The sequence below is a fragment of the Podarcis raffonei genome, chromosome 13 (genome assembly GCF_027172205.1).
Source record: "Podarcis raffonei isolate rPodRaf1 chromosome 13, rPodRaf1.pri, whole genome shotgun sequence".
NCBI classification, from domain to species: domain Eukaryota; kingdom Metazoa; phylum Chordata; class Lepidosauria; order Squamata; family Lacertidae; genus Podarcis; species Podarcis raffonei.
Window position 1 is genome coordinate 54,292,045 of NC_070614.1, and position 21,524 is coordinate 54,313,568.

The 21,524-nt window shown below is 52.7% G+C and overlaps 1 protein-coding gene across 2 annotated transcripts in view; it reads right to left on the reverse strand.

The window, feature by feature from the left end:
- LOC128400761 (polyamine-transporting ATPase 13A3-like) overlaps positions 1 to 21,280 on the reverse strand; it is a 54,740-nt gene extending 33,460 nt beyond the window's left edge. Inside the window, exons 1-7 of one of the 2 annotated variants that reach the window (XM_053363223.1) lie at positions 21,175 to 21,280; positions 6,724 to 6,808; positions 6,156 to 6,249; positions 4,752 to 4,925; positions 2,909 to 3,091; positions 2,660 to 2,811; positions 605 to 674 (exon numbers count right to left, since the gene is read on the reverse strand). In XM_053363223.1, the coding sequence (XP_053219198.1) occupies positions 605 to 674; positions 2,660 to 2,811; positions 2,909 to 3,091; positions 4,752 to 4,925; positions 6,156 to 6,206 (630 nt within the window). In that variant the 5' untranslated portion in view covers positions 6,207 to 6,249; positions 6,724 to 6,808; positions 21,175 to 21,280. Of the gene's footprint in view, positions 1 to 604; positions 675 to 2,659; positions 2,812 to 2,908; positions 3,092 to 4,751; positions 4,926 to 6,155; positions 6,250 to 6,723; positions 6,809 to 9,079; positions 9,256 to 21,174 lie in introns of those variants that run through there. The other variant, XM_053363224.1, reaches the window with a different exon arrangement.
- Between the last annotated feature and the right edge of the window lie 244 nt (positions 21,281 to 21,524).

Consider the following 21,524-nt stretch of genomic DNA (forward strand, 5'->3'; position numbering starts at 1 on the left):
CATAAACACGGTCTTAACAGTGGGTCCGTAAGTGACTGTGGAGGCCAATTCTGGATCCACACATCCTTCCACAGTGGGGACATTGGTTTCCGGGTGGGAGTTGATCACGGTGTGGATTTGCCAAGCATGCCTTTCTCTTAGCACGTTTCTCCTTTGCGTCCTGAGTTCGAGTGTCTTCAAAGCCCATGACACCTTTGGGAAAGGCTGTTCTCCAACTGGAGCACTCTTTTGTTGACAGCCAGCATTATGCTTCCAATTTCTAAGTTTGGAATAGTTGCTTTGGAAGACGATCATCAGGCATCCGAACAACATGACCAGTCCAACGAAGGTGATGTTGAAGAGGTGATCTTTGCTTCTTCCAGTACACTGGCATTAGTTCGCCTGTCTTCCCAGGTGATGTGTAAAACTTTTAGGAGACACTGTTGATGGAATCTTCCGAGGAGTTGGAGATGGCGTTGATAAGTGGCCCATGTTTCACAAGCATACAGTAAGGTTGGTGGCACAATAGCTTTGTAAACAAGCATTTTGGTTTCCCTGCAAATGTCTCGGGCGACCGATACGCACACAAGCACACATACAAAGACTGCAAAGGCTGCACACTTACCTCCTTGATGAGGAGTTTGGGGAGGGAAGGCACTTGAACGTCAATTTGGTTGGCTCCGTAGAAAAGCCTCCTAAAAACAGAATTTGGATTGAGGGGGAAATGCATGTACTCAGAATCAGGGGGGCAGCAGAGGGGGTGAATTATCTTTCCCCCATTGCCCCCCTGCCCCAGTTAAATATCTCAGAAGCATTGCAGAAAGAGGACGCCCTGATCTCCACACTCCCCACCATTCCTCTGAGCCTGCCAGTCGCTTTCCTTCCTTCCCAGCCTCTTCAAATGCAATACAAAAAATAAAAGAAGGGTCGTTGAGCTGCCCACACCTGAGAGACGTTCTGGACCTGAGCACCTGGACTCCGGATCTTGCTGGTCAGAAAGAGCCAGGGGTCTCTTCCAGGAGAGAGGCTTAGGGCCCTCGTATTTACGGGACCGCCTCTCCTGGTCTGCCCCACAGAGGACCTTAAGGTCCATGAATAATCAGGTCCCGGGCCCTAAGGAAGTCAGACTATCCTCCACCAGGGGCAGGGCCTTCTCAGTGGTGGCTCCGACCTGGTGGACTGCTCTGTCCCAGGAGACCAGGGCCCTGCAGGATTTAACTTCCTTCCGCAGGGCCTGTAAGACAGAGCTATTCCGCCTGGCTTTCAATTTGAACTTAGCCTGATCTTTTATTCCTCTTCCTCCCCTTTTTATGAAGATCCCCCGCTCTGGGATCCCACAGCTAATTCTCCCCTGGTCTCCTCGCTGGCCCAAGTAGGACTAATTTAGCCAGCTAGCCCTGGTGATCATCTAATGTTTATTGGATGGATTCCCCCCCCCAAAAAAATTGATTTTTGAATTCTGAATTTATTGTTATTCACGTTTTATACTGTGTTTTATGCTGTTTTTTGTTGCATTAATTGTTTTAAATTTGTTATTCGCCGCTCTGAGCTGAGTTCCCCTTGCAGGGTTGTCCCACCAGCAGGGACCTAGACCGGACTTTCTACGGAGCTGATCAGCCTCGCTGCTTCCTTGTGAGTAAACCACAACTCTGGTGTTGTGTACAGGCAAGGACTGGTCCAGTTTTGGAACCACTGAGCTCTGGTGTGTTTTGTGTTCTGATCTGACCTGCCTGCTTTTCCTCTACTCCGGTTATTTTGAAGAGTTTCCTAATTTGACCACCGGAGTGTGCGTGTGCAATTGCCAACCTTGGGGTTTTTAGGATCTGCCACATGCCCAGACGCTTGGAGTTCCTGCTACTGGGAGTTTAGGATCAGAACTAAGAGGCCAGGAAGCTCATCTGAGATCTGGGAGAGACTCGGGGAGCACAGGCTGCCCTTACCCTCCGAGTAACTTACAGTGGTGCCTTGGTTCTCAAACGCCTTGGCACTCAAACAACTTGGAACCCAAACACTGCAAACCCGAAAGTAAGTGTTCTGCTTTGCGAACTTTTTTCAGAAGCTGAACATGCTCCGTTTTGAGCGTTATGCTTCCGTCTTGAGTGTTATGCTGAGGTCTGTCTGTTTTTGCTATTTATTTTGCGTTTTTGTGGCTTTTTTTGTTTTTGTGATTGTGTGGAACCCAATTCAGGTACTGATTGATTGATTGTATGACTGCAGTACATTGTTTATTGCTTTCATTTTATGGCTCAATGTTCTCGTTAGACAGTAAAATTCATGTTAAATTGCTGTTTCAGGGGTTGTTTTTATAAGTCTGGAACGGATTAATCCGTTTTGCATTACCTTCTATGGGAAAGCGTGTCTTGGTTTTGGAACGCTTTGGTTTTGGAACGCTTTGGTTTTGGAACAGACTTACGGAACGGATTAAGTTTGAGAACCAAGGGACCACTGTAGAAGGGAACTGCCTGGGAAACGCAGGGGGCGATAGTCTCAGGAGTTGCTGGATCTCAGTGAGTGTAGTGATGTCTGCCAGGGAAATGAGCAAGCGATTTTCACTTTGGGCAAGGAAAGGGGGAAGGAGATGGTTGCTTGGGCGCCCTCCTTCCGTCGCAACCATCCCACCCCCTGCCCAGAGATGCTCAGCACGGGCACAGCCCACCCTTGCACCTCTCTCCTTACTCACCGGTAGTCCTGGGTGCTGCGAGGGAGGCCAGCCCCGTGGAGGGTGTGCAGGGAGGAGCACAACAGCCCAGCGTCGAGGGCCCTGAGCCGCTGAAAGGACTGGGACTCGGGGCTCCAGAGGTAGCGTGAATTCTGGTGGACGAAAAAGCGAATCTGGGGGGGGGGAGAGAGAAAGGTGTCCGTGAGGGGGGGGGGAGAGAGGAGGGCTGCAGCAGAGACCCCCACCCCCTCCCAAACACCCCCAGCTCACCTCTGCCTGCTCCCCGCAGGTGGGTTGGGACAGAAGGTTGCCCTCTTCGCAATCCCAGTCCTCCAGTGGGCCGGCCTGGCAGAGAGGCCTCTTGCTCTCTGGCACCTGCGGGAAGCCCAGCGGGCTGGATCCGGGAGCGAAGAAAGAGCGCACCCGGACCCGGGACCAGGTCCGGAACTCGTCCTGCGGGAGGGAAGCAGCGGGAAGGGTGAGCGGTCGGCCACGTTTCCTACAGACTCAGATTTTTCGGTGCTGCGGCGAAACCTGTCCTCTGGAACTCCCTGCCTATTGACGCCTTCAGCTGCGCTCGTTTCAGCCCCTACTGAAAACATTGTTTGCTGGGGTTCAACAAGAACTTACGGTTTTCTTTACAGAGTGCTTGAAAGAATCGACTGCGTGAAATACTGTGATGGATCTGCAACATTGCCAACCGAAGAGAGCTCTAGTGGAACCTCGGGTTAAGTACTTAATTCGTTCCGGAGGTCCGTACTTAACCTGAAACTGTTCTTAACCTGAAGCACCACTTTAGCTAACGGGGCCTCCTGCTGCTGCCGCCGCGCCGCCGCAGCACGATTTCTGTTCTCATCCTGAAGCAAAGTTCTTAACCTGAAGCCCTATTTCTGGGTTAGTGGAGTATGTAACCTGAAGCGTATGTAACCTGAGGTACCACTGTATTATGGTTTTGGTGAGACGCCAGCTCGTTAGAAGAAGCAAGGAGATAAAACACTGGAAGCTTTGGGTATAAATCTTTACATTAGTATAACTTTTAAAAGTCACTTGTAATAAGACGAAGGAGATTTTAAAATATGTAAGATTTTAGGGACGTGCAATAACGAGTATACAGTGGTACCACTGCATACGAACGGGATCCATTCCGGAGCCCTGTTTGCATCCTGAAGCGAACGCAACCCGCGTCTGCAGGTCGCGATTCGCTGCTTCTGCACATGCGCGTGACGTCATTTTGACCGTCTGCGCATGCGCGAGCGGCGAAACCCAAAAACGCTCAACCTGAAGCAAGTTCAACCCGAGGTATGACTGTATTATAATGGAACCAAGAGGGGGAGTGAAGTCAACCGAAAATGATGGTTTGATTTGGCTATGATTTTCTTTCCTCTGTCTCCCCCCCTCCCCGGTTTTCTTATTTTTGGAAAATCAATAAAATGTTATCCAAAACAAAAAACCCCAAAAACCCCTGGGCCCCTCTGCACGCATGGCAACCCCTGGGCACCACTGGGCGAAACAGCAAGACAGGACGATGGGGGTCGGGGGTGGGAGATGAGGGGCCATAGCTGTCAACTTACAGATTTGAAAATAAGGGACCAGCAGCCTCGAAAAAAGGGACCAGCAGCCAAAATAAAGGGATTTCCGGGCACAGGTATGTTCGCCTTCTGAGCCCCTCCGAGCCAAAGGCAGGAAGCCCAGCCAGCAGCCAAACGAAGCCTCAAGCGGTGGTTCCCACAGCGCAGCAACCCGGCAAAGGGGATTCCGCAAGGAAAACCACCCTCACCTCTCCGCTGGGAAGCGCTGAGCAAAGGCGAGTCCCCAGGCAAAGCGGCCGATTTGATCAGCACAAGGCATGCAAGCTCCACCCCCCAGTCGTTCTCAGGCTCCTTATTGGGTGAGCAACGCAGCCAAGCAACCCAGTTGGAGCCTCCCTCCTCCCTGGCCGGCAGGGAGGGAGGGAGGGAGAGGAGCTGCTTCCTTTGAAACCCGGGAAATTTAAGGGACATCATCAAGAAGGGACAGCAGCGGGACACAGCGCTGGGATAAGGGACTTTCCCGTCAAATAAGGGATGGTTGACAGCTATGCGAGGGGCCCTTCTCAGAGTCCGAGGCCGCCTACCGCGGTCCTCAGCAGCACGACTCGGGCGTCCCTCAGCGGCACGGCGCGGCAGGTCCACTTGACGCTCAGTTCCGGCAGCCAGTAGAGGAAGAGGAGGAGGAAACCTCCGCTGCAAAGGGTGCCCAGCGAGACCAGCGCCAGCTTCCAGCAGCAGGGGCTGTAGCCGGAGATTTCCTGTGCAGAGGGGGAAAGGAGGGAGGAAAAGCGAGAAGGTTTTCTCGCGGAGAAACGGGAGACCCTGGGCAACCAGGGAGCGAATGCGGCCCCCAGCACCCCTCTGTGTGGCCCTCAGGACACTTTCCAGGCCATGCCCCCAACTGGCTCTGCTCCATCACCCTGCTCTGGCCATTTTTGTAATCGGTTAAAATCATTAGAAGGACTGGAACAGCACTTGTAGTTTAATGGTGAATTTTGGACACAAAGGAGAGGTAAAAGATTTGGATTATTATAAAAGATGCAGGAGGAAATGATTGACTCCCACGAAGGGGAGGAGGGAGTTTCCCTGGAATCTTGTTTTTAGGTTGTACGTTGGATACGTGACTATAAAATTTTAACCTGAAAAAAACAAAAAACAAATATATATATAGAGGTGTGTGTGTGTGTACACACACACACATATATAAAAGACATTCAATGCCTTTTTAAAAATGTGTTTGGAGAGCGGGGCTATTTGGTTGCTCCTGTTCGTATTTGATTATGTATGTTGTGCTTCTGTATCATGATTTCATCCTGTGAACTGTGACCTGCAGGTGTTAGGGCAGTATATAAATAATAAAAGGGACGCAGGTGGCGCTGTGGTCTAAACCACAGAGCCTAGGGCTTGCCGATCAGACGGTCGGCGGTTCGAATCCCCGTGACGGGGTGAGCTCCCGTTGATCGGTCCCTGCTCCTGCCAACCTAGCAGTTCGAAAGCACCTCAAAGTGCAAGTAGATAAATAGGTACTGCTCTGGCAGGAATGTAAACGGCGTTTCCGTGCGCTGCTCTGGTTCGCCAGAAGCGGCTTAGTCATGCTGGCCACATGACCCGGAAGCTGTACACCGGCTCCCTCGGCCAATAAAGCGAGATGAGCGCCACAACCCCAGAGTCGGCCACGACTGGACCTAATGGTCAGGGGTCCCTTTACCTTTATAAATACTATAAAGCAGCAGCAGCGTCTAGAGTCGCCACACTTCAGGGCGGTTGGGCTAGAGCAGGCGCCCCTGACCTGCGGCCCTCCAGCTGTTTTGGGACTACAACTCCCATGACCCTTAGCTTAACAGGACCAGTGGTCAGGGATGATGGGAACTGTAGTCCAAAACATCTGGAGGGCCGAAGGTTGGGAATGCCTGGGCTAGAGGACCCTCCCGTTCTTAGCAGCCCCGTCGCTCTGGAGCGTTTTCCAGGAAGCGCCACCACCCACTGACCATCTCGTCTTCCTCGTGGCGGTTGACGTGCGCCTCAGCCGCTCTCTCCATGTCTCCTTCCTGTGGGTCACGCAGTTACTCCACTTCCAGGCTCCTGAGGCAGACAGAAAGGGAGAGAGAAGGGGTCAGCAAAGGGCACCCAGGGGCCCCCCTCGCCGCAGTCACGCCGCGCACGTCCCTTCCCCGACTCTCTCGCAAGCTCTGCAAACACCACGTCCCGGTCGGTTCCCCTGTCCGCCCCCTGCCACAGAAGCATCTCTTCAGCGCACCCCCCTCTTCAGCAAAAACCACACACACACACACACCCTCCAGGAGGCCTGGGACAAAGCCCCCCAGTCATCCGATCCCTCTGTCCTCATGGGCAAAACCTCAGCCCAGCCGGCTATTCGCAGCCCCCTGGAGGCCTGTGGTTTCGAACTCCTGACCACAATGCCGTGTTCCTGGGTTGGGAGAGCCTGCCCCAAAAGGCAGCTGGTGGAGGGGAGGAGAGGGACAGGGCCGAAGTTCTGCTTTCAGCCTTTCCAAGCCCAACACACACATCTGGATCCGTCCCCCAGAGCAAACTCACGGCAACTTTTGTCACTGTGTCAGCTGAAGGGTCCCGGGTCGACGGGCCACATCCAGGAGGGAGAGGCAGGCAGCCTGCTGAGGAACTGCAGAAGGGAGAGAAAGAAAGGGAAGGTCAGGATCAAGGCTGCAGACTGCTGGGCTGCAGGCAGGAGGAGAGACGGGCGTCCGGGCATTAGGGAAATGCTCAATGTATCTAGAGGAGGTGGATCCCTGGATCGAGGGCACGGAGGGCTGCTGGATCCTGCCCTCACAGCGGCCAGCCTGTCATTCAAGCAGGATCCAAGCACGAGGGCACCTTCTCTGCTCCTGAGGTTTCCAGGAACTGGGGTTCGTACTGCAGAGTCAACGCAGGACCAGGCCCATCTGATCCAGCCTCCTGCTGCCCTTAGCTTCCCGCTGGAACGCCTGGAGAAGCCAGGAGGAGAAGGACCCCCCCAAAAAAGTCTGGCCCAGCAGAGCTCTGCTTATCCCCCCAACCAGGCGCCCTCCAGATGTTCCGGAAAGCTCTGCCAGCTGGGAGATGGAGTCACCAAACAATTAAACCCCTGTGTTGCAAACAAATACCAGTAATATCCAAAGGCAACAAGTACAACAATGCGATGTCAATATAAACTCTTTATATATTCTATACAGAACATTGAACAATATGAAATATGCACTCTCTGCAAAACCAAATAAACAGAAATATTCTATATCTCTGAAAGTCACAAAATATGCACTCTTGATGGATTCTCTTGAAAACCTAGAACCAAATAAGCATAAGTCTTATAGGTCTCTGAAAGTCTTTGTGGGCTATGAAACTCTCCGAGAGAAGCAATGGGTCAGAGTCTTATCTGGTGAAAACAAGCCGTAAAGCTTTGTTTTATAACGTCCAATGCTGCCGAAGTGGTCCACAAACAGACGTAGTGAACAGTGATTCTGGATATACCCACTGTTTTGTGGAATTCTTCTTCAGCACAGCAGAAGGATACAGAAATGCTTCATAAACTGCAATTGAATTACAGTGGTACCTCGGGTTAAGTACTTAATTCGTTCCGGAGGTCTGTACTTAACCTGAAACTGTGAAGCACCACTAAAGGGGCCTCCCGCTGCCGCCGGAGCACGATTTCTGTTCTCATCCTGAAGCAAAGTTCTTAACCTGAAGCACTATTTCTGGGTTAGCAGAGTTAGTCAATTCAATATGAAATGAAACCAAAAGTACATACGCCATCTATATGGTGAATGGAATATTTCTGTTTATTTGGTTTTGCAGAGAGTGCATATTTCATATTGTTCAATGTTCTGTATAGATTACAGTGGTGCCCCGCAAGACGAATGCCTCGCAAGACGGAAAACCCGCTAGACGAAAGTGTTTTCCGTTTTGGAGGCGCTTTGCAAAACGAATTTCCCTATGGGCTTCCTTCGCAAGACGAAAGCCCATAGGGAAATCTCCGGGACAGCGGGGAAGCGCAGCGCGTCTTCCCCACTGTCCTCGGACCTCCTCCGAAGGCTGGCGGTGGGGCGGAGAGACCTTCTCCCCGCGCCAGCCTTCGGATGGCTGTCGTGAAGACTTGCGGTGGGAGGAGGGTTTTCCTTCCCACCGCCAACATTCAGAATGCTGTTCTGAATGTTGGCGGTGGGGAGGAAAAACCCTCCTCCCACCGCAAGCCCCGGGAACAGAGGAGAAGCGCTGCACACCTTCCCCTCTGTTCCCGTACCTGTCCTGAAGGCTTGCGGTGGGGAGAAAAGCCCTTCTCCGCACCGCCAGCCTGGCAAGCGGTCTCCATAGGAACGCATTAATTGATTTTCAATGCATTCCTATGGGAAACCGTGCTTTGCAAGACAAAAAACTCGCAAGAAGAAAAAACTCGCGGAATGAATTAATTTCGTCTTGCGAGGCACCACTGTATATAAAAAGTTTATATTGACATCGCATTGTTGTCGCTGGGAGACGGAGCCCAGAGCATCTTCAGGGGTGCCTTCCACGCCCTCTCCCAAGTTCAACTCCTCGCAACGGTTCAATTCCCGCACTGAAAGGGGGTTGGACTAGATGACCCCGTGGGGTCCCCTCCAACTCTGTGATTCTGTGAACAGAGTCCCGTGTTCCACATTATTTATTACACTCACGTCCCACATTTCCCCCTCCAAGGTGGGGCAACGTGGTCCTCTGCTCCCCGTTTCAACCTCACAACAATCTTGCGAGATTGGCTAGGCAGAGACCTCCCCCCCAGGTAAACCAGTGACTTTCAGGGCATTCAAACCCTTCCCACCCAGGTCTTAGTCCGAGGCTCTAGCCATTGCACCACACTGCCTCTCCCTGCCCTGACGTTCTTCGCTTTTCTTTCTCTCTCTCACACACACACCTGTGCATGCACCTGCCATTGCTACTCCATTCCTGGCCAGGTGAGTGCCAAAGGATTTCATGCGCACGGTTTTGGGGAAGGAGATATAAACACCGACATTTCCAGACGGGCAGGTTTAACCAACGGCTGGTTTGCTTTGGCAAAGGAAGCCCGCGATCCAGTTTTGAGCTTCCTGGTGTTGCGGGAAGAAGGTATGTGTGTAAGAGCACCCACGGGTGGGGGGAAGGGCAGCAGCTCAGGTGTCCCGGCTCCCAGCCTCTCCCTATCTGGCCTTTTCCAAACTCCTCGCACCTGACGGCTCCTTTTATCCCAAGAGGGGAATCTGCAAAAAAGGTTCCCCTCTGTCTTCTTAAAAGAACAAACCTGCTAGATCAGGCCATAGCTCACCTAACCCAAACACAATTTGCCTAGTCATAGAATCCTAGAGTTGGAATAGACCCCAAGGGCCATCGAGTCCAACCCCCTGCCAAGCAGGAAACACCATCAGAGCACTCCTGACATATGGTTGTCAAGCCTCTGCTTAAAGACCTCCAAAGAAGGAGACTCCACCACACTCCTTGGCAGCAAATTCCACTGTCAAACAGCTCTTACTGTCAGGAAGTTCTTCCTAATGTTTAGGTGGCATCTTCTTTCTTGTAGTTTGGATCCATTGCTCCGTGTCCGCTTCTCTGGAGCAGCAGAAAACAACCTTTCTCCCTCCTCTATATGACATCCTTTTATATATTTGAACATGGCTATCATATCACCCCTTAACCTCCTCTTCTCCAGGCTAAACATGCCCAGCTCCCTTAGCCGTTCCTCATAAGGCATCGTTTCCAGGCCTTTGACCATTTTGGTTGCCCTCCTCTGGACACGTTCCAGTTTCTCAGTGTCCTTCTTGAACTGTGGTGCCCAGAACTGGACACAGTACTCCAGGTGAGGTCTGACCAGAGCAGAATACAGTGGCACTATTACTTCCCTTGATCTAGATGCTATACTCCTATTGATGCAGCCCAGAATTGCATTGGCTTTTTTAGCTGGCGCGTCACACTGTTGGCTCATGTCAAGTTTGTGGTCAACCAAGACTCCTAGATCCTTTTCACATGTACTAGTCCTCTTTTATAAGTTGGCCACCCCTGTGGCAGGGAGTTCCACAGGTTAACACTCTCCTCTTTTTTTTCATAGAGGGGATTGCTCTGATCTATCATTTTCCCACGGGTGGGTAGCAGGGATCTTCGCTCCTGGTAAAGGAATTCCACTCCCGTCGAAGCCCATTCATTCGAACTAAACATTAGGAAGAGCTTTCTGAGCATGAGAGCGGTTTGGCAGGGGAGAGAACACTCCACCTCAGAAGGTGGCGGGACCTTGAAGGTCCCGTGTGACTCTATAGCTCTGCGATTCTACTTTTTCTTTGTGGGGTGGTGATAGCTCAGTCAGGAGAGCACGGGACTTTTAATCCCAGGGCTGTGGGTTCGAGCCCTGCACTGGGCAAAAGATTCATGCATTGCAAGGGGTTGGACTACAGGACCCTAGGGGAGCCCCTCCCAACTCTCCAATTCTATAATAATAATAATAATTTTTATTTATTTCTTTAAACCCCGCCCATCTGGCTGAGTTTCCCCAGCCACTCTGGGCGGCTTCCAATCGAGTGTTAAAAACAATACAGCATTAAATATTAAAAACGTCCCTGAACAGGGCTGCCTTCAGATGTCTTTTAAAGATAGGATAGCTGCTTATTTCCTTCACATCTGAAGGGAGGGCGTTCCACAGGGAGGGCGCCACCACCGAGAAGGCCCTCTGCCTGCTTCCCTGTAACTTGGCTTCTCGAAGGGAGGGAACCGCCAGAAGGCCCTCGGTGCTGGACCTCAGTGTCCGGGCTGGACAATAGGGGTGGAGACGCTCCTTCAGGTCTACTGGGCCTTTGAGGCCGTTTAGGGCTTTCAAGGTCAGCACCAACACTTTGAATTGTGCTCGGAAACGTACTGGGAGCCAATGCAGATCTTTCAGGACCGGTGTTATATGGTCTCCCAGTCCCCAGTCTGGCTGCCGCATTCTGGATTAGTTGCAGTATCCGGGTCACCTTCAAAGGTAGCCCCACATAGAGCACATTGCAGTAGTCCAAGCGGGAGATAACCAGAGCATGCACCACTCTGGCAAGGCATTCTGCGGGCAGATAGGGTCTCATCCTGCGCACCAGGTGGAGCTGGTAGACAGCTGCCCTGGACACAGAACTGACCTGCGCCTCCATGGACAGCTGTGAGTCCAGAATGACTCCCAGGCTGCGCACCTGGTCCTTCAGGGGCACAGTTGCCCCATTCAGGACCAGGGAGTTCCCCAAAAACAGTACTTCTGTCTTGTCAGGATTCAACCTCAGTCTGTTAGCCACCAATTCTCTGCTCTTGCAGTTCTGTTTCCCAGTCGGATCAGGCACAGCAGAGGAAGTCCCCCACCCATCCCTCGAGAGGAACGGCTCTTCCACAGAACCGCTCCTGGGAGTGGCGAGGAGACGGGAGTTTTGATTTCGCGAGCGGCTTTTATCGCTCATCTGCAGCGCAACGGCTTTCCCTCGGGGGGCACAGATCCGGCAGTTGGGCTTGGGCTGGGTGCCGGGAGCCCATCTGCACTGCTCTGGGGGCTGAGCTCACCCCCCCCTCTTCTGTTCTGCTGCCAGGACACCTGGGTTCTCTGGGCAGGTCTGAGTGGGCTACAGCAAGGCAGCCGAGGGTGCGCCAAGACGCCGGGCAGGTTAAGACAAGATGCGCCGCAGCCCAGGTTGTGCCACCGGAGACTCCAGCCTCTCCCCTGACAGCCCTTTGCAGGAAGAAATAGCAAGAGGGGCCGGGGGAGACTCCGAATAGTAAGCTCCCTTATACTGACACAGACCACTGGTCCACGTAGTTCAGTGCTGACTACTCTGGCTGGCAGCAGCGGCTGTGGACAGCTGGCCTTGGTGAAGACTTGACGTTTTCATCCCCCCGAAAAGTTTTTGATTTGAGTTCCTACTGAAATGAGGCTGCATTTTAACGTTGTATTTCAATCTTGTTTTTAAGTTGTATTTCAATCAATTGTTTTATACTGGTGTTAGCCGCCCTGAGCCCGGTGTTGGCTGGGGAGCGTGGGGTGTAACTAAAATTTAATAATAATAATAATAGGCTTCCCACAGCTACACCACGAAACACGCAGGGGAAGCCAGAGAGCCAACTCCAAGCTACAAGAAAGGAGGTTCTGATCAAAATTCAGGAAGAACTTTCTGACAGCAAGAGCTGTCCTTCCTTGGAGGTTTTCAAGCAGAGGCTGGATGGCCTGTCAGGGATTCTTTAGCCGAGGCTCCTGAATCGCAGCGGGTTGGGATGGATGACCGCCAGCGTCCCTTCCACCCCTACAATTCTATGATCCTAGGAGTTTTCGGCAGCAGGCAAGCAGGCATGCCTTTACATGACCGGTTCCTCTTAGGAAACACCCAGAGCTTGACAGGGAGCCTGCAAATGGATGTGGTGATGAAGAATGTGAGAAGAGTCGGGTCTGGCATCCGACCGGGTGTCCGTTATGGGAAACCCACAAGCAGGATCCTGGCCTTCTCCCCTCCTCTGGCAACTGCCATTCGGAAGCATTGCGGAGGCAGGGCACAGCTATCCTGGCTAGGAGCCATCAACAGCCCGCCATGAAATTATCCAATCCTCTTCTAAATCCATCCAGGTTGGTGGTTGCCATTGCCTCCTGTGGCAGGGAGTTCCACAGTTTAACAATGTGCTGCTTTCTGTAATCTGTTCTGAATCTTCCAACATTCAGCGTTCAAATTCTGGTCTTCTGAGAGGGGGAGAGAAAACAACAACCCTCTATCCACTTCAGGGGTCCCCAAATAAGGTCCGCGGGCTGGATAAGGCCCAAGGGACTCGTTTATCCGGCCTGCGGCGACTGCCACTGCCCACTCTTACCGGCGCGGCGCTGCGCAGCTGCCCACTTCCAGGTCGGAGAAGCACTGGAAATAGCTTGTGCGCATGCGCAAGCATTATTTGAGCATGTGCATTATTTCCAGTGCACATCCAGGTTGGAGGAGGCCCGTGCACATGCGCACAAGCGATTTCCGGTGCTCCTCCGACCCGGAAGTGGGCTGGATCGGTGCTGGAGGCACCAGCCTGAGGCACGGTAGGTTTGCTGACCCCTGATCCACTTTCTCTACGCCGTGCAGTTTTGCAAACTTCTATTGTGAAATCCTTCTATTGTGAATTCTATTGAGAAGTAGAGACATCACCTTGCCAACAAAGGTTCGTATAGTTAAAGCTATGGTTTTCCCAGTAGTGATGTATGGAAGTGAGAGCTGGACCATAAAGAAGGCTGATGGCCGAAGAATGGATGCTTTTGAATTCTGGTGCTGGAGGAGACTCTTGAGAGTCCCATGGACTGCAAGAAGATCAAACCTCTCCATTCTGAAGGAAATCAGCCCTGAGTGCTCACTGGAAGGACAGATCCTGAAGCTGAGGCTCCAAGACTTTGGCCGCCTCATGAGAAGAGAAGACTCCCTGGAAAAGACCCTGATGTTGGGAAAGATGGAGGGCACAAGGAGAAGGGGACAACGGAGGACGAGATGGTTGGATAGTGTTTTCGAGGTTACCAGCATGAGTTTGACCAAACTGCGGGAGGCAGTGGAGGACAGAGGTGCCTGGTGTTCTCTGGTCCAGGGGGTCACGAAGAGTCGGACATGACTAAACGACTAAACAACAACAAATTGTGAAATCCAAGCAACCACGCTCGTGGCGCTAGGGAGCAGGTGCCCAAGAACGTGCGCCCGGTCCCCTTCTTCCACTCTGAACTTCACCGGCTCCATGCAGGGAAGCCTGGCAAGGTTTAAACTCGGGAAACACACCTGTTCCAAGAGGGAAGGGCAACAGGCAGGGGGCTGAGAGCATCCTTCCGACAGGTAAGGGTGTGGCCTCTGCAGGGCAGACAGCTGTGCCGTCAAGCCCTCGGGGTTTTGTCAAGCAAGCGAGATTCCATTTGTGGAGGCTCAGCGAAGGCCGGATGAAAACCCAGCGTATCTCCTGGTCTGAACCCAGGAAGCTATACTGTCCCTATAGTTAAAGCTATTGTTTTTCCAGTAGTGATGTATGGAAGTGAGAGCTGGACCATCAAGAAGGCTGATCGCCAAAGAATTGATGCTTTTGAATGCTGGTGCTGGAGGAGACTCTTGAGAGTCCCATGGACTGCAAGAAGATCCAACCTCTCCATTCTGAAGGAAATCAGCCCTGAGTGCTCACAGGAAGGACAGATCCTGAAGCTGAGGCTCCAAGACTTTGGCCGCCTCATGAGAAGAGAAGACTCCCTGGAAAAGACCCTGATGCTGGGAAAGATGGAGGGCACAAGGAGAAGGGGACGACAGAGGATGAGATGGTGGGACAGTGTTCTCGAAGCTACCAGCATGAGTTTGACCAAACTACGGGAGGCAGTGGAAGACAGAAGTGCCTGGCGTGCTCTGGTCCAGGGGTCACGAAGAAGCGGACACGACTAAACAACTAAACAACAACAAAAGCTAAGTATTGCCAACAGGGCTTCAGGTTCTTCCCAGGTCTATTCAAACATGTCTGTGAACTTCAGGAAGAACTTTCTGACAGTGGAACGGAAAGCAGGAGGACTTTTTTAAGCAGAGGTTGGACGGCCTTCGGTCAAGGATGATTTGAGCTGCAATTCGCGCATTGCACTCAGCGTTCCAAATTCCCCGGGGACTAGGCAGATAGGCAGATTTTTCTACCAGAGCAAAAGACGCGCGTCTTGTTTTCTGCGCGGCTGTTGAGAATCACGGACCCCGTGCTGTGCATCTCAGTCCTCTACCATCATCACATTGAGGAAGATGAGGACAGGGATGGGTGCAGATCCACACGACTGTGCTGAAGCCATTCCACTCCAAGGGAATCCACACACCACAGTTTAGAAACCTCTGCCTTAGCCCATAGTTCAAAACCATTTCCATGGTGTGTGTTTCTCCTTCTTGCATGTGGGGACAAGTGAATTGTTGTAAGAGACAGTCAAGCAATGTAGCTGAGGTCACAGAATCGGAGGACGTTGGCTCTGGAAGGGACCTCGAGGGTCATCCAGCCCAACCCCCTGGCGAACAGACGTCCTGTTGTGGTCTGAGGTGCCATTAGCTTATATACCTGAGTTACATTGGCTCCCAGTCCATTTCCGAGCACAATTCAAAGTGTTGGTGCTGACCTTGAAAGCCCTAAACGGCCTCAAAGGCCCAGTATTCCTGAAGGAGCGTCTCCACCCCCATCGTTCAGCCCAGACACTGAAGTCCAGCGCTGAGGGCCTTCTGGCGGTTCCCTCCCTGCGAGAAGCCAAGTTGCAGGGAACCAGGCAGAGGGCCTTCTCGGTAGTGGCACCCGCCCTGTGGAACGCCCTGCCACCAGATGTCAAAGAGAACAAGACCTACCAGACTTTTAGAAGACATCTGAAGGCAGCCCTCTTTACGGAAGCTTTTAACGTTTAACAGACCACTGTATTTTAATGCTTTGTTGGAAGCCGCCCAGGGTGGCTGGGGAGACCCAGCCAGATGGGCAGGGAATAAATAAATAATTATAATGCTATCCGCAAGGGGGTTGGACTAGATGACCTGTGGTGCCCCCTACCCCACGCCTGCTTGATGTGTGCTGCCTTGGCTTGAGGGCAGGCCGCTCAGGCCTCGGCAACAGCCCCCTTTTCTCACAGGTGCTGAGACCTCTCACACTGTTCGGCAAGTGGAAATTCACAGCTGCCTTTCCTACCCACAGGGAGAGGAAACACCTCTGGAGCTAAGCCTCAAATTAAGCCTCTCTGATGAGCCAGGAGCTCAGAACAAACAGCACAACTTCCTTCCCGGCCCTCTATTTGTGCTGGTGCCACACTCATCGGCCGCCTGGGAAGGAAGATCCAGGTAGAAGTTCCACACATTGCCAAATGCCTGCTCACAACTGCAGCGGAGATGATTCTCCCCACCTCTCACCGGTCTGCACCACGTGAACCACGCCATCGGCAAGGGGGTGCCACAAGATCTTCTCTCCTAGGGGGTCCAGAACACCCCCAGTTCTGCTGCTCCAAGCCTCCTTGGTACCTCTGCCTTCCTCGTGTGCCGCAGCGGCCTAACACACCCTTGCATTTAAGCACTAGCCTGGTAGCCACAGGTGGTAAGGAACAGCAGGCGGGCAAGAAAGCAGCCTAGCACAAAGAGGGGCAGCGCAGCGCTCCTTCCTTCCTCTGCTCCCAGCTCAGGAACGCAGCAGGATTCTGCAGTGGTTGGGATGGTGGAGCCATTTGCCCTCCTAAAAACATCAGAAGAGCGCCGTTGGATCACGACAACGGCCCACCTGGGAGAGCGTCCTGTTCTCACAATGGCCAGGTGCCACAAGCAGGATTTGAGTGCAAGTAGTAGCCGTCAATTGCCCCCTCTTCCTCCACGAATTTGTCAACTCCTCTCTTTGAAAGCCAAAATAATAATATTTTATTTATATCCCGCCCTCCCCAGCCGAAGCCGGGCTCAGAGCGGCCAACAACAATAAAAGCAACACAGTTCGCATAAAATCACAATCAATCCATTGAAATGCATTCTAAAATCCTGTGGGAGGGAGTTCCATAGTTTAACCATTTGCTGGTCTTCGGTCCAATGCAAGTCATGAAAAATCTCAGGTCTGGGCTGCTGGAAAAAGCCGCATTCCCTCATATGACCCTGCCCAGGTATTGATACGGGGGGGGGTGTCTCTCAGGCCCACCCCCCTCTCAGGCCTGCTTGGTGGGGATGCAAGAGAGGGCCTTCTTGATGGCGACTTCTCCAGACGGCTTTGGAACTCCCTTCCTGGAGAACTTCCCGGCTCCCTCCTCGTCCTTCGTCAAAACCTTCTTATTCCAAGTAGCTTTGAGGAACTAAATGCTTTCAACGCCGTGCTGTTTATTGTAATTACCTGTATGTTCCAAATAGGTATTTTATATTTATAAACAATTTTAATTCTATTAGTGCTTAATCGCTTTTTAATGACTTCCCCGCCCACAGTAATATTTTTAGCTGTTCCTATTTTTATCTGTAAGCCCACATACATGCGCAATATTTATGTTGTATATAAATATACAATAACAACAAGTCTTGCTCAGAAGGTCTCCAAACACTGCACAATGCACAGGACCGTGCCTACCATGTGACGGCAAAGGTTGCGAATAAGGCTCATTTTGCTGCTTGAACTTCACCTTCTAGCAGCCGGCAAACAGAATTATTTCGGACAGTCGAGAGATCACCGACTCCCACAGCGGGGGAGAGATCTCCAAAGCGCTTGAGGACCGGCTGTGACAAACTGGCTGCACATTTTGAGGCCGCTCAGTTTCAGAGCGACCTTGACTCTGAATTTATTGCATTTCCCTTCGATGTGTCCAGTGCTTCAGCAGGTAATGTGCTGTGCGGGTTTTTCTCAGCTCACGCAATCAGCTGAGGCCGCAATACTTCCGAACGTTCGCCCTCAGGGCTTATTAAATCTGGCGGAAGGAGCTTGGTGCCATGAAACAGGCGGTGGTGCAGCCTCTCCTAAAGGGCCTTCTCGGTAGTGGCACTCGCCTTAAACAGGGCTGCCTTCAGATGTCTTCTAAAAGTCTGGTGGTTGTTTTTCTCTTTGACATCTGATGGGAGGGCGTTCCACAGGGCGGGTGCCACTACCGAGAAGGCCCTCTGCCTGCTTCCCTGTAACTTGGCTTCTTGCAGCAAGGGAACCGCCAGAAGGACCTCGGAACTGGACCTCAGTGTCGGGGCTGGATGATGGGGGTGGAGACGCTCCTTCAGGTCTACTGGGCCTTTGAGGCCGTTTAGGGCTTTAAAGGTCAGCACCAACACTTTGAATTGTACTCGGAAACGTCCTGGGAGCCAATGTAGGTCTTTCAGGACAGGTGTTATGTGGTCCCGGCAGCCGCTCCCAGTCCCCTGTCTAGCTGCCGCATTCTGGATTAGTAGTAGTTTCCGGGTCACCTTCAAAAGTAGCCCCACGTAGAGCACATGGCAGTAGTCCAAGCGAGAGATAACCAGAGCATGCACCACTCTGGCCAGACAGTCTGCGGGCAGGGAGGGTCTCATCCTGCGTACCAGATGGAGCTGACAGACAGCTGCCCTGGACGCAGAACTGACCAGTGCCTCCATGGACAGCTGTGAGTCCAAAATGACTCCCAGGCTGCGCACCTGGTCCTTCAGGGGCACAGTTGCCCCATTCAGGACCAGGGAGTCCTCCACACCTGCCTGCCCCCTGTCCCCCCAAAACAGCACTTCTGTCTTGTCAGGATTCAACCTCAATCTGTTAGCCGCCATCCATCCTCCAACCGCCTCCAGACACTCATGCAGAACCTTCACCGCCTTCACAGGCACGGCTGCATGCTGACGACACCCAGGTCTATTTCTCAATAACACATTAATCACGAGAGGCTGTGCAGGCCCTGGATGCAGTGGTGCAAGAAGCAAGGAAAAATAAGCTGAGCTTGACTCCTGGCCAGATGGAGGCACCGTGGGCGAGTGTCCGAGAAATTGGCCAATTTCCTTCCCTTGTCGCACTCACGCCGAAGGAGTAGGCATGCAGCCTAGGATCAAGACCCAGCTCTGCCACTGGAGGCCTAGGCAGTCCCAGTAACCTTTACCCGCTGTGACTGGTGCAACATGCACGGCCGTTCCTGGAGCACACTAGTTCAGTGACTTCAGGGCTGGATTACTGCAACGCATTCTGCATGGGGCTGCGCTTTGCACAATCTAGAAGCTGCAGCTAGCACAGAATGTTGTTGTTGTTTAGTCGTGTCTGCCTCTTTGTGACCCCCTGGACCAGAGCACACCAGGCCCTCCTGTCTCCCGCAGTTTGGTCAGACTCATGCTGGTAGCTTCGAGAACACTGTCCCACCATCTTGTCCTCCGTCGTCCCCTTCTCCTTGTGCCCTCCATCTTTCCCAACATCAGGGTCTTTTCCAGGGAGTCTTCTCTTCTCATGAGGAGGCCAAAGTCTTGGAGCCTCAGCTTCAGGATCTGTCCTTCCAGTGAGCACTCAGGGCTGATTTCCTTCAGAATGGAGAGGTTTGATCTTCTTGCAGTCCATGGGACTCTCAAGAGTCTCCTCCAGCACCAGAATTCAAAAGCATCAATTCTTTGGTGATCAGCCTTCTTTATGGTCCAGCTCTCACTTCCATACATCACTACTGGGAAAACCAGAGCTTTAACTATACGGACCTTTGTTGGCAAGGTGATGTCTCTACTTTTTATTGCTGCAGCACAATTGCTGACGGGAGTGAGGCCTTGTCAGCACCTATGGTCCGAGACCTGCGCTGGTTTCTGGTTTGCTCCGGGGCCAAGTTCGAGGTTTTGCTATTAGCATATAAAGCCCTTCGACAACTGGGGACCAGTTACCTGCGAGGTCGCCTGACCCCACATGCACCCGCTTGACCGCTTCGATCAGCACCTAACCTTTGGAACTCCCTGCCTAGAGATATCTGGAAATGTACCTTCACTGTATTCTCTTTTGGAACCTGCCTAAAGTGTTTACTGCCTAGGCAAGCGTTTCATCTCTTTTTTAGCTACTGTTTACTTTTGAACTTTGCTATGCGCCGGCTATGCGCCTTTCTTTTAACGAGCATATTATTTCTTTATATTATCGTAAACCGCCTTACGAGGTTTTCTTATGGCCAGGTAATAAAGCAGAGACATCACCTTGCCGACAAAGGTCCGTCTAGTTAAAGCTCTGGTTTTCCCAGTAGTGATGTATGGAAGTGAGAGCTGGACCATAAAGAAGGCTGATCGTCGAAGAATGGATGCTTTTGAATTCTGGTGCTGGAGGAGACTCTGGAGAGTCCCATGGACTGAAAGACGATCCAACCTCTCCATTCTTAATGAAATCAGCCCTGAGTGCTCACTGGAAGGACAGATCCTGAAGCTGAGGCTCCAAGACTTTGGCCGCCTCATGAGAAGAGAAGACTCCCTGGAAAAGACCCTGATGTTGGGAAAGATGGAGGGCACAAGGAGAAGGGGACAACGGAGGACGAGATGGTTGGATAGTGTTTTCGAGGTTACCAGCATGAGTTTGACCAAACTGCGGGAGGCAGTGGAGGACAGAGGTGCCTGGTGTTCTCTGGTCCAGGGGGTCACGAAGAGTCGGACATGACTAAACGACTAAACAACAACAAATTGTGAAATCCAAGCAACCACGCTCGTGGCGCTAGGGAGCAGGTGCCCAAGAACGTGCGCCCGGTCCCCTTCTTCCACTCTGAACTTCACCGGCTCCATGCAGGGAAGCCTGGCAAGGTTTAAACTCGGGAAACACACCTGTTCCAAGAGGGAAGGGCAACAGGCAGGGGGCTGAGAGCATCCTTCCGACAGGTAAGGGTGTGGCCTCTGCAGGGCAGACAGCTGTGCCGTCAAGCCCTCGGGGTTTTGTCAAGCAAGCGAGATTCCATTTGTGGAGGCTCAGCGAAGGCCGGATGAAAACCCAGCGTATCTCCTGGTCTGAACCCAGGAAGCTATACTGTCCCTATAGTTAAAGCTATTGTTTTTCCAGTAGTGATGTATGGAAGTGAGAGCTGGACCATCAAGAAGGCTGATCGCCAAAGAATTGATGCTTTTGAATGCTGGTGCTGGAGGAGCTACCAGCATGAGTTTGACCAAACTGCGGGAGGCAGTGGAAGACAGGAGGGCCTGGCATGCTCTGGTCCAGGGGGTCATGAAGAGTTGCACACGACTAAACGACAACAATAAATAAAGGAACGGCATCCCCAAAAAACAATCTGCCGCTGGAAATGGAAAACTCACGCAGAAGCAGGAGCGGCAAGTGGTCTGAGCTAGAACCTGAGGGGCTACATTTCTACTTGCGGGGAACCACCCCAGCGTAACTTCATGGGGCGCCTTTAGAACCGCTGCTTCGTGGCCACCTGGTTCCTGGGGGTGGACTTGATGACCCTGAGCGAGGAGCTCCCCTTCCAGCTAGCCCTCCTCTTCCACCCTCCCTCTCTTTGCCACTGCAGGTCTCCCCCACCTCTCCCTGGGACTCCGCAATTCCCCCCGCTTCCCATCAAGGTAACGCGTTCCCACGTTACGCACGCAAACACGCGAGGGAGCCTGGCCCCTCCCACGTGACCGAGCCCCGCCCCGCGCGACTTACCCGCTCCGGACTCATCACATCACCAGCGGCGGGTGGGGGAGGGGTCGCGGAAAGGGGGCGGGGCCTAGAGAGAGGGGGGGAGACCCGGAAAAGCGGCCTGAGGAGAAGAGCGAGCGAGAGAGCGCGGCGCCCAAGCCAGGCAAGGAGGAGGCCTCCCAAGGGCCGCCGGGAAAAAGCAGCGCCGGGCGGCCGGGCGCATGCGCTTCTCCTCCCTCCTCTCCCTTCCCGAATCTGGCGCATGCGCCTGGGGCTCTTTCCCTCCCTCGAGACTTTTCCCGCCCTTTTCTCCCCTGCCGCGCTGAGCATCATGGGAAGCGTAGTCCTTCCCCTCACGAGCGATTCCTGAGGGG